The 12,953-nt window shown below is 39.8% G+C and overlaps 1 protein-coding gene across 2 annotated transcripts in view; it reads left to right on the forward strand.

Moving 5' to 3' along the window:
- The window catches only part of cadm1b (cell adhesion molecule 1b), a 121,586-nt gene extending 109,074 nt beyond the window's left edge, over positions 1–12,512 (forward strand). For both annotated transcript variants that reach the window (XM_031873537.1, XM_031873538.1), the window contains 2 exons: positions 9,230–9,358; positions 9,517–12,512. In XM_031873537.1, coding sequence (XP_031729397.1) covers positions 9,230–9,358; positions 9,517–9,635 — 248 coding nt within the window. In that variant the 3' untranslated portion in view covers positions 9,636–12,512. The remainder of the gene's footprint in view (positions 1–9,229; positions 9,359–9,516) is intronic.
- Positions 12,513–12,953: the final 441 nt, after the last annotated feature.

The raw sequence follows: 12,953 nt of genomic DNA on the forward strand, positions 1-12,953 counted from the left end.
GTGTGTGTGTGTGTGTGTGTGTGTGTGTGTGTGTGTGTGTGTGTGTGCGTGTGTGTGTGTGTGTGAGCTTGAATGCACGTGTGATCAGATGACCAGGAAGAGAAAGAATGAGGGCTTGTACCTAAGGCTGAGGGAGACTGTAGATGGCCAGTTTTAATCAGATAGTGCTGCTGATAAGTGACATTGAGGACGGGCAGCACGGGGCTGTCAGAGACATCTGTCATAGCCCTTTCCAGTCACATGTTTGATCTGAGAAAATGTAGAGACTCTGCTTTGTTGTTCTGCTATCTTATCAGCATCTGCAGTTATATCTCAACCGGCCCATCCATCATATGATAATGCCCTTTACATCTCCCGTACAAATGCCAGTCACATCTTGTCTTTGCAAGGCCGAAAAACATCAATAACTATTTTCTCAAAGACGTATGAAATGAATGAAAGGCAGTTCATTTGGGGTGTCATTAGCAGAGCAACCTGTTGGCATCTTCCATACACACTATTTCATACTTTGATTAAGCTCTCTTCCAAAAATGTATTTTAACATTACCCATTTAAAAAGAAAAACGCTATTATTTCTAAAGCACCGCTAACGCTAGACAGATGGCGAGGCAACCTTGGGAGTTGACATTTGGATATGCCAGCATGTGACATTTCAATACAAAAAACTATCCTTAAAGAATAGATCTGTTTATCAATAGCTGCTTTAGAGATACGGCAATTTTGGCCCTTTTGTCATGACCACTCTGCATTTCATTCAGGCTTAAAATCTGAAGTGGCAATACGCACATAATAAGTTTGAAACTCAGTGTGAGACTGCATCAAAAGCTCCACTATTCTGATGTGGCAGATTTCAGATAGCATTCCTTTAAACAGTTATTTAATCAAATAATTGGCTTTTCAATAATTAGTTTGTGCATTTTGTATTTATTTATAAAAAATAGGGTCAGTAGTCACATAAATGGCACTTTGTCTGCAGTCATATTTCTGTGGACTCCTGGGTTGTTTTTAAAATATCTGTTCACTATGACACAGCTCTTCTTCATTGCATCTTTCAAATTACTTTCTCATTTTTGAAATTCCTACTTCAAACCTGCCTTCTTTTTTTAAACTATATCTCCCAAATGAAGTTATTAGCAGCATGCAAAGTAATCAAGCTGCATGGATACAGCCTCATTTCAGCCCCCTGACTCTCTCTGGGTGTGGCTCAGTCAAACAGGAAGTTGCTTTTGCAGAAGTGTGCACTACTCTGCATTTTTCTCCCCTAAGCTCTTCTCCTCTGAGTTACACTCATGCAGCCATCTCCGTGGTTTCTGCTGTAACATTCCAGTAATTTCCAAAAGACAGGCTTGGAAGAGGATTTACGGTGATTTATGCAGTACATGCTGTGAGGATGTAATTGAGCTTTCTTGCAGTTCACTACTCTTCTAAATACCCTGTCACAGGGGCAGTGGTAAACTGGCTTACGGTAGATTGCTTTGCACTACCTTAAACAGCATAACAGCACACCCTTATTAAGGAAGTATACAGCATGATTTCTTATTCATTCATTATGACCAGAGTGTGAACTGGCATGGCCACCCCCACCACCAGCTGGGATTTTTTGTTGTAATCAGGGGCCACTGAACTACTATTGTATCCTGATTTTTAAAGGTCCAATCAGTACATTTTTGGATGCATACATTTAAATCATTGCCACATAAAGATTGAAGAGTTTGAGTTCATTATTAAAAAAATAAAATCTTAATTTTGTGTGTTTGTTAACTGATCGTAACTATAAACACCTCACACATTACAGTTGTAAGCAAGCACAACATAAACGATCACGCAATAGATATTGGGTCGTCTTATCTGTCTTTAATCTATGGTTGTGTTATCATTGATGCTCATGTTGAATAAGGATCAGTTGTTTTTGTATATATATATATATATATATATACAAAAATACAAATAAACATAGTTATATATATTTTAATATTAAAATTTAGTTTGGACCTTGTTTCTACTATTAATCGTTGTTTTTTACGTTTAAATGTGTGGGTGCCGGCAAGATTAATACCTGCTATGGCAGAAGATAATGGGGATTGTAGAAAAATAAGAAATAAACACACAGTAGAATAAATTGTTTTCTAGTGTTGATGATTGTATAAAACACCTGTTTTGAATTTGGATTGTACATTTAAAACATTGTTTTTTGTGCTGTACTTTGATAGCGCCACATAGATCTGATAATGATTTTCAGTGTACTTTGACTGGGATGAACTTACTAAATGAATACACTAAGCTTTCAAGTTGTTGTCATTTACTAATCCACATAAGCAGCAGGTGGACACTATTTTTCCTGAAAGAAAACGTGAAAGGGAGTTTCTGAATATTGTTAGCCCACTGCCTCCCCGTTTTGTTGTTCATAATAGATGGATTTAATTTCCAAAATGCTATGATTTTCCTTGCTGGATTTTTCTTCTCTCTGTTAAGTTGTTTTTTTCCTCTTGCTGTTGCCTTGCAAACCCAAGCATCAGTTCAAGACCTTAATATGGTTTTGTGCAGTGGGGGATGTTAAAGCACAGAATCTCACATTTGTTTTGTGTCTATGCTGTTTCATGTTCAGAAGGTTTCACAACAGTTCACATTGTTAGGTCTTTCAGTGTCTCAAAAGATGCAGCGAGCGAGCATGTGTGTGTGTGTGTATGTGTAGACCTCATGGGAGAGATAAGTCACTCTTCCAGAGAAATATTTATTTCATGTGTTTTCAGACCTTGTTTCTCTCCATATGTTTATTATTGCATATTTACACTAAAACAAAAAGCTTTAAGTTGACTTGACAGATGCGTGTGAACTTTTTTCTCACCGATCTAAATACTTGAATTGGGTAGTAACAAGTTACATTTTACTCCATTACATGTCCTGAAGTAAGTTTTTGTCGAAAACGGTATTATTTTAATGCAACAGACTTCCAACTCTTACTTGAGTAGATTTTTACAGAAAAATCATTACTTTTACTCCTTTACAATTGGATACATTCATTATCCTACCGCAGCTACGCCTCCACATGACTCTCTGTTCAAAGCAGCATGGCTGAAGCCTCAGCAGGAGAGGATGAAACCGGTACGGTTGGTGTTTTCCACGCGTTTTTAGACACAACATGTGAACGCCTCTAACGTTAAAAGAGCCATAACAGCAGCAGACAAATTAAACGCTGGTCTGAAGTTAGTACGTCAGAGAATACTTTAACACTCTCAGTTATTGTTTTGCAAAGTAACAGTACTTTTACTTGAGTACATTTTTTGGCGACAGGAGCCATCACTGCTTGATTCAGACATATTGCACTAAACACGGTCGTATGCAGCCGCTTCAGAAAAATGAACCAGGAATTCTAGCATGAAGCAGAATATTGTCTTCAAGATGGGCAGTCGATAGTTCCAGCATCACAGAAGAAGAAAAAAATTGTACTCCGCAAGTTCTTTGTCAGTGGCTGTATTTATTTCTGGGGAAGGGGGTTCAATTTACCCAGAATCCCCCGCTCTGAAGGAATAAAGAGAGTCTGTGGCGATAATGCTCCAGCTCGTCAGATGCTCAGAGATGATCCAAGGCAGGGACATGATATCCCGGCTAAGCCTTCAGTAACCCCCCTCTCCCCCAGCTTGTCGAAAGCATCCAGACAAAAGACACGGAACAAAGGAATTATTTTGAAGACTTGATTAAAAAGACCCTATGTTTCTGCAAATCTGCAGTCCAGGGTAAGTTTGTATTTTAGCATGCTGCAGTAGGACCTCTGCTGAATTATCTAAAAGGAATATAAAACCTAAACATCACACAGCTTTGGGGTGTGATGAGGTAAAGGGGGTTTTCGGAGATCAACAGGGATACAAGTTGTAAATTAAATGCCAAAAAGAGCTTTGTTAGCAAATATTACACTACACATGAACCTGAGTTTGGCCTCTATATACTGCATTCTTAAGACTTGATAGTACTACAAACCATAATATAGTTTTTTATTGCTTGCTTGGCTAAGCCGTCAGGGATTTGTACTTTAACATGCGGTGCACAGAAAATATACATGGTTTGTTCCCTTTTCTTTGTTCTGACAAACACATGGATTTTTTCTTTTTTTTTTTCAAAGTGAGTAGATCATGTCACTTTCTACCAGAGGATATTTCAGGAATCCATATCTGGCAGGTTTTCATGCATGTTTTGTTGGCTGTTTCCTCCCTGAGCACTGCTGCATGTGAGGTGTTGGCAGGTTTTCCACCGCTGTGTAGTCCTGGGATTCAAGCCCTAAACTCCACATAAGATTTTGACTTCAACATAAACTGTTATGAGTGGATTTAGTATTCAACATAATGAGCCATTAAACAATTACTAGCGTTGTTTTAACTCTCACATGTATCATTTCTCTTCGAAGTATTTCATTGGAAAAATTAAAGAGTCATTTAGAAATGCTAATTACTTTTTCCCCCTCACATTTGTTTACTCTGATTCCCAGTTGAAATTGTGTTTTTTCTGACCTGAGTTTTTTCTTTCTTTCCTTTAAACAGTTATAAAGTAAGAAAATATTGTAATGGTCCATTGTAATTGGTCTCCAATGAATAGGTTAGTAAAGCCAGCCCACCCTGAAGTTAAATGAGTGTTTCACTGCAGTAATATTGTTTTTTCATGGGGCAGTAGTAAATTATTACGAGAGCTCTACTTAGCACTTTAGGGTTTGTAGATTGAATGTTACCTGCCAATGAACTCGCATCGTGTCCTCATTTTTGGGCTGATAAGGTGTACTTTTGTGGAACGTTACATGCCAGCAACTTTGGGAAGAGAGCAACCGATTCCTATTATTTTTGTCAACCTCTTCCTTTTGCCTTGAAAACACGTTGAAGGCGAAGTATGAAGTGGAGAAGAGTGCTACCGGCTTTTGTGCGGAGAAGTTTGCCAATCTTAAAAGATACAATAAACTGCAATCGAGGAGTTCAAGTTCGCTGTCACAATTTCCATTCATTTGCCATTTTATTAGTTGTAGTCAGACCTTTACTTGTATTTCATCGCCTCCGTCAAATGTCATAGCTGTTTTTGCACATCTTTAAATCACTCCTTCGGGTTATTACAAAGAACTCAGAGAATCTATTTAGTGAGCGAGCAGTGGCATTGGTATTCAACGGAAGACAATATTGTGCTCCGTTGATGGTCTGCTACAACAGCAATACGAAACATTATTTGGTGGAGATTGCCCATTTTTGCTCATCTCATTACGTTCATTTCCTTTTTAGAACAGCAACGAATACAAAAGCCACGGATGTTAGCAGTTCAATGCTGCAAAATGGCTATTGACGGTCCTCAAGTTGATTCCGCAGCACTGCCCAATTGTCCTGCCACTGTACAGGAAAAGGTTACTGTGAGAGTCTATTCAGTGCAAGTGATGGCTGTGCTCTTTCAATGCAAGAGAGTCATTGTTTCAATTATATCCATGTAATTACATCTATAAATTGTAATGTGTTTGTGTGTGTGGGCAAGCGCGCGCGTGTGTGTGTGTGTGAGACATGCCTCGTTATGTGAGCAGAAAACTATTAAGAGAAAAAAATATGGGAAAAATGAAATTATGTTCCATGTTATCAGCCTGGTGACAAGCTTGCAGCTTTGACAGATAGTCTGATAGGATGGTGACCAGAGCGGCAATTAGTCATTCCAGTACAGAGACGGAAAGGTGCGGCTGTAAAGCATGCAGTACTGGGAGTTCAGCGGAGCAGATTTCACTGTCGCGCAGACACGGGCATCAGTTGCTTGCAAATCCTCTTTATTCCCCCATAAATCCCCACGGCTGTGCACATCCTGTCAGGACGCCGGTGTGGGCATGTCAGCACTCCCCCACCGTGAGCAGAGCTGTGCCGGCAGTATGGACACATTACAGACATAATCAAATCCTACTTATTTCAAGTGTGAGGCCACAAAGGCTGCTGTAATAACGCTGTCTGTCATTTGCAGGTTTTTTATTTTAGTCGAAGCACTGTGTTGTATTCCGGATTTGTATATAATGAACATGGACGGCCTGAGGGAATCACACTCTTGATCCTGGGTGCATTAGAGCACGGAATGACAAACTAATCTACACAAGAAGATTAGTGATAGCAATGACACTTTATATAGAAACTCTGCTCAGAGATCTGTTCAGGTAGCCTACAGATTGGGAGTCCGAAATTCACTTTGAACTCTGTTACCCAAATGCAGTAAGGGGAGAAAATAACATGAACACCATCTACAAAAAAGGCAGAGCACATGGACGTACTGAATCAACTGAATGTGTGCTCTTGTTGTTGTGATTATGTCGTAGGATGATCCCGTTATTTTGTCCACCTGTGAGAAAAATAAGATTTGGCAGCAGCATAAAAGGGGAAGCCCTGCACTTTATGATCCATTAAGTTGGGGGACACACAGGTGACAGACGGTGGCTGTAGATCAGTAAAGTGGGTCACTCAATAATCGTAAGGTCAAGGGGTTCCTCCTGTCCATGACACTAAATCAAAATTGGTCCCAATGGTCAGTGAATGAGAGGCAAACTCCACAGCGCTTTGAATACAAGCACTATACAGAATGATGGGGTAGTTCAATATATCCTCACGATTTCCAATGAATGTCCAGCAACACGTGTCAATTTCCACTCGTTACATGCATACAGGCTTTCAATACAAACTTCCGTCTTCACAGGAAACAACTTTGTTAGGTTTGGGCAACAAAACTATTTGGTTAGATTTAGGAAAAGGTCGAGGTTTGGGTTCAAATAACTTCGGAAATGCCGTTATGTAACTATGAAAGGGGTAGTTCTCATGTGAGCTAGGTATAGAATTTGATAAATTACAAAGAAATGGACAGAATTGATGCAACAGAGGCTGAGATATCATAACTTTTAGTCCCTAATTTGGATCAAGCTCCAAAAACACGAGATCCTACATTTCCCATAATACATTCAATTGCGTCTTTTTGTAAGACCCCGCCTGACTGGTAAATGCACCCATCTTTAAAATGATTGTTATTGAATGCTTTCTGTTCAACAATTGTAAATGTGATATAACTCTAATGACATTTTCAGACTTGAGAAAATCTTGCTTCAGAGCCTCAGAATATCTTGTACGACTGTTTTCACTGGCGGAGTAGTACACCTCATGACTAGTGATGTTTAAAATCAGCTTACAATACGCTTTAGACCTTTGTATTGCATTGCATTATGTAACATCTCTCATAATCGCCTTACAATGTAATGCAGGCTGCAGCAACACTGCAAAATAAATGAAAATGAACACAACAGTAACATTTATATTAAATTCGAGATCATGTTTTTGCGGCCCTCCCTTGTAATAAATACAGAACTGTCAAACAGAAAACCAGTGTTCAGTAGTGTGCTTAATGCCGGCAACCAACCATAGCGGTTGATACTGTAGGTGTTATGGGATTTTTTAGTTTGACATTTTTGTGATAGAGTCTAGGTGCTTACCCTGGGCAAATTTTTCTACCTGTTAATAAAACTCTCCCTCGGTGTGCGGAGGCGGCTGAGACCCTGCATGTTTCCTTGCGGATGTGTCAAAAGGAAGACAGCGGGGAACAAGGTGAGGGCAGGAAGGCGGGGGGGGGGGGGGGGGGGGGAGACTAGGAATGTGCACAGGCCATTTATTGGTGAATGTTCATTAGCATGGAGCATGGGCCGTTTCCTCTCAACGGGGAATGAGCTGTGCTATCTGACATCGCCGACACAGTAAACAAACGGCGCCCTGCGCATCTCTGCTTCACTTAGCCGGACACAGACGAGTCCATTTTAAGTGGGCGCTCAACTGAAAAAAAAAAAACTTTTCTCAGTAATTAGCTAATGCACTTCCAAAATGTCCTTGTGCTGAGCTGAATGCAACTTGAACTAGGTTTTATTTTTTTTGGGGGGGGGGGGGGGGGGGGGGGGGTGTGTCGTGAATGGCACTTGTCTTAGACCCCTCAACTCGACTTATTACTCCCTCACAGTGTTGAGAATTTCTGCTCTCTTCGCTCGTCTTTTATCAAAATCATTCAAGTTCAGAGCATGGCTAGTGAGATTGATGGAAAATTGAGCTGCTCTCTCATGCAGCAAAGAACAGTGCAGCCATTCCCTCGCCTGCCACTCATCCATCAGTCCAAATGTGCACAGATATAGACTATTGATAAATGCCTGTGAACTATTCTGAGACTGGAAATTTAAAGGCTTCAAATTTTGCCTTGTTCTACTGTGGTGCACGGATAAATCTGGCTAAATGCTAGACAGTGATACTCTTTGACACCTGAGGCAGCCATGTATTTCTCTGCATGGGGACACCGGGTGCCAATTTATCTCCAGACTTGTGTCTATTTCTGATGATTGAGCTCTATAACTTCCAGAAATGGCCTCTTAAATCACAATGTATTTTACAGTGTGTGAACTCTCGATGAAATTGCAGACGGTGTCTACTGTTTCATGGTGAAATAACTGTCTTAAAACATTTTTCAAAATCGCTCAGTCAAGGGGCTCGGGCAGCCATTTCAGCTATTTGAAGCACTGAAAGCGTTCATATAAGGAGAGCCTGGTACAACAGCATAACATCACAAATATATGGTTTTATAACATTGGGGGCCATCAGACTTTATTTCAAACATGTTCAAGTAATAGATACAGTTTTTATCTTATTAAAAGGAATAGTTTGGCAAATATGCTTACACACCATCTTGCCTAGAGTTTGCTGTAGAATCAGTTACACTCTGGTTTTGTATGGACTACACAGATGACATGTGTTAATTAGGGCACTTTACAGGTTCCGTTAATGGTGTTTTCTAACAGAGCCATGCTAGCTGTTTCCAGTCTTTATGCTAAGCTAACCGGCTGCTTGCTGGAGCTCCATATTTGCCGTACACGAGACCGATATTGATATTGTGATTTCTCAGCAAGAATTATTGGCAGAACTAAATAGGTTAGTAGTGCGATGTTTGGTTTCAAATTGTGAACCATTAGCCATCCATTTTTATTGGTAATCAACATACATAAGCTGGCATTTTTCTCAACAGCCTTTTCAAGTGTTTCCCCTGAGGTTAGGTCCTGCTAAAATGCTTCTGAGAGAAAACAAACCATTTTAGTTTATTTTATCAGCCTAATGATTTAATGGCCACAGCTTCCAGTGTGGTCCACGTCTGTGTGAATGTATTAGTGACTGAAACGGTTTACTGATCGTGACATTATTTACGGTTATTGTCCTGGTTTCAGACTCCAGAGCCGGCGAGGGGGCACCGCAGAAAATTGACCACGCTGTCATCGGAGGAGTGGTTGCCGTGGTGATGTTTGCCATCCTCTGTGCACTCATTGTTCTTGGTCGATACTTTGCCAGACACAAAGGTAAGGCATCGGCAGTGCAATCATACTTGATCATGAACACATCTGCGTTCAAGTGCTTTTTTTGTTGTGGTTGCGATTGGAGTGAAATAGGATTGAAGTGCGCATGAGGTGGACGAGGTGCGGGGCTAATTTGCCCGTACTTGTCTGTGCTTTTGCAGGAACTTACTTCACACATGAAGCCAAAGGGGCAGACGATGCAGCCGACGCAGACACGGCCATCATCAATGCGGAGGGCGGACACAACAACTCGGACGAGAAGAAGGAGTACTATATCTAAACTGGACAGGCCAGGAGAGACGGGTGGGGATGCTGGTGGTGGTGGTGCTGTAGGAGAGCATTATGTCTAACTCTGATTGGTTACGCGAAGGCTTTGGGGAGTGGGGAGGGCGAGATTTAAAGAGGAAGAAAAGAAAGTGGAAAGTTGGACTGGCATGGCCAAGTGGTAAGAAGAGGCCTTGCTGAGTCTCCTATCCGACCCTTCCTGGACTGCTGGGGCCTATTCTGTACAGTTCAATTATTTTACAGACAATTTTGTGCCTTGTTCTATTTCTTTTCTTTGTTTTGTTGTTTTTTCCCCCCTTCTCATGCTTGTTGGATTGGATTTTTCTTTTTCAATGTTACCCACCCGATCCTTTGTTGCATTTGGCTTCCGGAGTTTAAATGGGCCTGGTGATTGTCTATGTGTTCTGCGGCTAGCTTTTAGCTCATGTACCCAGATCTGAGTAGCCAGCTCATACACAGTTTATTTTCTTTCCCGACTCATCTACAGAGTTTAGTAACTGGAACACATTTCTCCCTGCTGGTTCAAAATCAAACACGCATCACAGTTCAGTTTCAGCATATAGTATTCCAGCGCAGATTTCAGTCACCCTCCCTTCGAGGTCAGGTTCACTGTGTTGATTACTAATGTAACAGTTGTGAGTAATCATGCTCATCATAGAATGTATTTGTTCCTGAAAGTGAAGTAGGAGTGCCGTTAAGTATCGTTTCACACTGAACCGCAAAGTACAACTGGTCGCTCGTTGGTTTTAAGAGAACATCTGACAATTAGTAGATGTGAGGTCAGTTTAGTATTTGTTTAGGGTATTGTGGAGTACAGTCAGACATCTTGACAGCTGTAATGTGCCATGATATAGAATAAAAGTTTTTATAGAGAAAATCGGAAGCACTTATTCCTTTTTTCCAACTCTGTATCGGTTTTTTTCTGCTGATTAAGAGGACAGCAGTGAATCAACCATATCAGATTACATTTACTTACATCTGTTGTTGTTTTTTGTCAGCAGAGAAAAAAATCTAAGCAATAGTTCGACATTATTTGACATCATAGTCTTTGTGCTAAGCAAAGCTAACTGTCTGCTGGCTGTATATTCATGTTAAGTGTGCACACACACTGGAAGAGTGGAAATGATCTTCTCTTGGTAAGAAAGTGTATTTCCCAAAATGTCGAACTACTCCTTTAAAAACAGCGCCTCTTTCCAAGCGTGAGTTATTATTAGCTTTCTTTTGTCAGAACTATTTTTCTTATCATCCTTTGGATGGATGGACCAAAAACAGCTGATAAGTACCGATCCAAAAGACTATATATGGTAGATGCGTATATGCGTTTATATGGGTTTTAGGGTCAAACTTTACTTTGACTTTATAATTACATCAACCTTGTAGTACCTACTGTAAAAGAGTGACTTTTCCAGCTGCATAGATCATAAACTCTCATTAAAATGTATTATTTGTTGGATATTGGTACAGCCTGCTGTGTGTGCTAAACATGGAATTCTTCACATTTTTATATCACCCACACGGTCGACCCTGGACCAAATATAGTAATTATGCGAGTGTGCGTATATCCAGTGAATATTACTTCTATACAGCAAAGGCTGAATGTCCACTGTGCGGAGTGCTCCTCTTTCTTTCTTCTTTGATAATACAGTACACCAACCAATTAACTGGAACTGTTTCCAGGGCGTTGGGGTGTTGTTTTTATTTTATTATTGAGATTGTACGGTGTTAAAGGGAAGAACGATTGTTACACTTTCAGTGGCAAAGATTCCTTTCAGTGATGTTTAAAGTATCACGGTATTTCCATGTGAATACCCAGAGTAAGTGGGGGGAAATAAATACAGCTTTTCACTGCTTATTTCCTGGATTAGAAATCCTTGCTAAATATACCGTACGTTTTTGCCCTTGCCCATATTTGAGTATAAAGAAATTCAATCACTGCAAACATGAATCGGTTATATTTCCTTGCTGTCTGTAAAGACATGTTACCTTTGGGCTGTCTTTGATAACTTGCAAGGGGCTCCCTGCCTTACAAGTTACCAAAGATTGTGCGTCAAGCTTTAGACTTGGTTTGGGGAAAGATCATTTTCTTACTGTCATCTGCAGGCTCAAACCTTCACACACAAGCCGTCTACTTTTGCAAATTTATTTTTTCCACCCACCAAAACAAATCAGACAGAGACGCAGTGTATCACAGCTAGAAGAGAAAGAGCCTGTTTGGTAATAAGTGAGTGATATCATTGTATTGCCTGAATAAGACAAAAAAAGTGTAAATGTACTACGAAAAAGGATAACCACTGCCTTAAACCCACCTCTTGATACTTATCATTGAAAGGACTGAAGGACTTAATTTAGTGCCTTCTTTGATTTTGAGGCATATGGTTAGTATCTCACAGTATCCTCATGTACACTCTTACCGTATATATCGTGTATATAGCTGTTCTTTCTATAACTTACAGGTCCAATACTCATCCAGGTTGTCTGTATTCACGCACCGTAGACTTCCATCACAATTACGACCTGGAGCATAAAAACTGGAACGAGTTTTAAAAAAAAAAATACATGTCCTTGTTAATCATGGCGGTGTGGCAGCTTCCACTGACTAGAATGTTCTATGCCAGGATGTAGTATTTATTGTCTTAATTAGTGATCAGAAATCTGTTTCAATTTGGTCATTATTATTTCCCCACTTTACTTCATTTATTTATTTGGATATCTTCAAGGGCAAGGCTTGCTAGTAATGTCAGAGAGGAACACGCTACTAATAGCTATATTAAGCTATAATAAAAGTACATTTTAGAGTCATGGAAACAGTTATGTGCATGACCTTTTACTTTGAGGTTTGATATTTATCTTAAATGGGTATAAAGTGACTGCTGCTTTTAATCGCGGAACGTAAAAAAAAATGGTATCGTTCTAATTCAATATTTTGATTTGTTTTAAATACTTGATATCTAGTATGTTTATTTTCACTCTCTCAGGTTCACGAGTGTTAATAGTTGTGTTTTTTTTTGCATCTCAGGTAGAATGCAAATTAAAGGCCCCAAGTATATACTGTAGTACCACAGCTATTCAAACAGTGAAGAAATCACAAGATGCACATGTTTTTTTTCTCATTTGTACATGTTTTTGTGTTCTTAATATGGTGCACTGTTACAGTAAACGTTAAATATTATTTTGCATAGACCTAGTTCACAAAGAAAGAAAACTAGATTTGTTAAGCAGACAAAAATTATGTACAGTCAGTGTCAACAAAGTCACATGAAACTTCTTCTTCTTCTTCCTCCACCTCAACACTTTGCTCATACAGTATCGGTTA

The sequence above is a fragment of the Anarrhichthys ocellatus genome, unplaced genomic scaffold (assembly GCF_004355925.1).
Source record: "Anarrhichthys ocellatus isolate YVR2014 unplaced genomic scaffold, GSC_Weel_1.0 scaffold72, whole genome shotgun sequence".
Classification (NCBI taxonomy): domain Eukaryota; kingdom Metazoa; phylum Chordata; class Actinopteri; order Perciformes; family Anarhichadidae; genus Anarrhichthys; species Anarrhichthys ocellatus.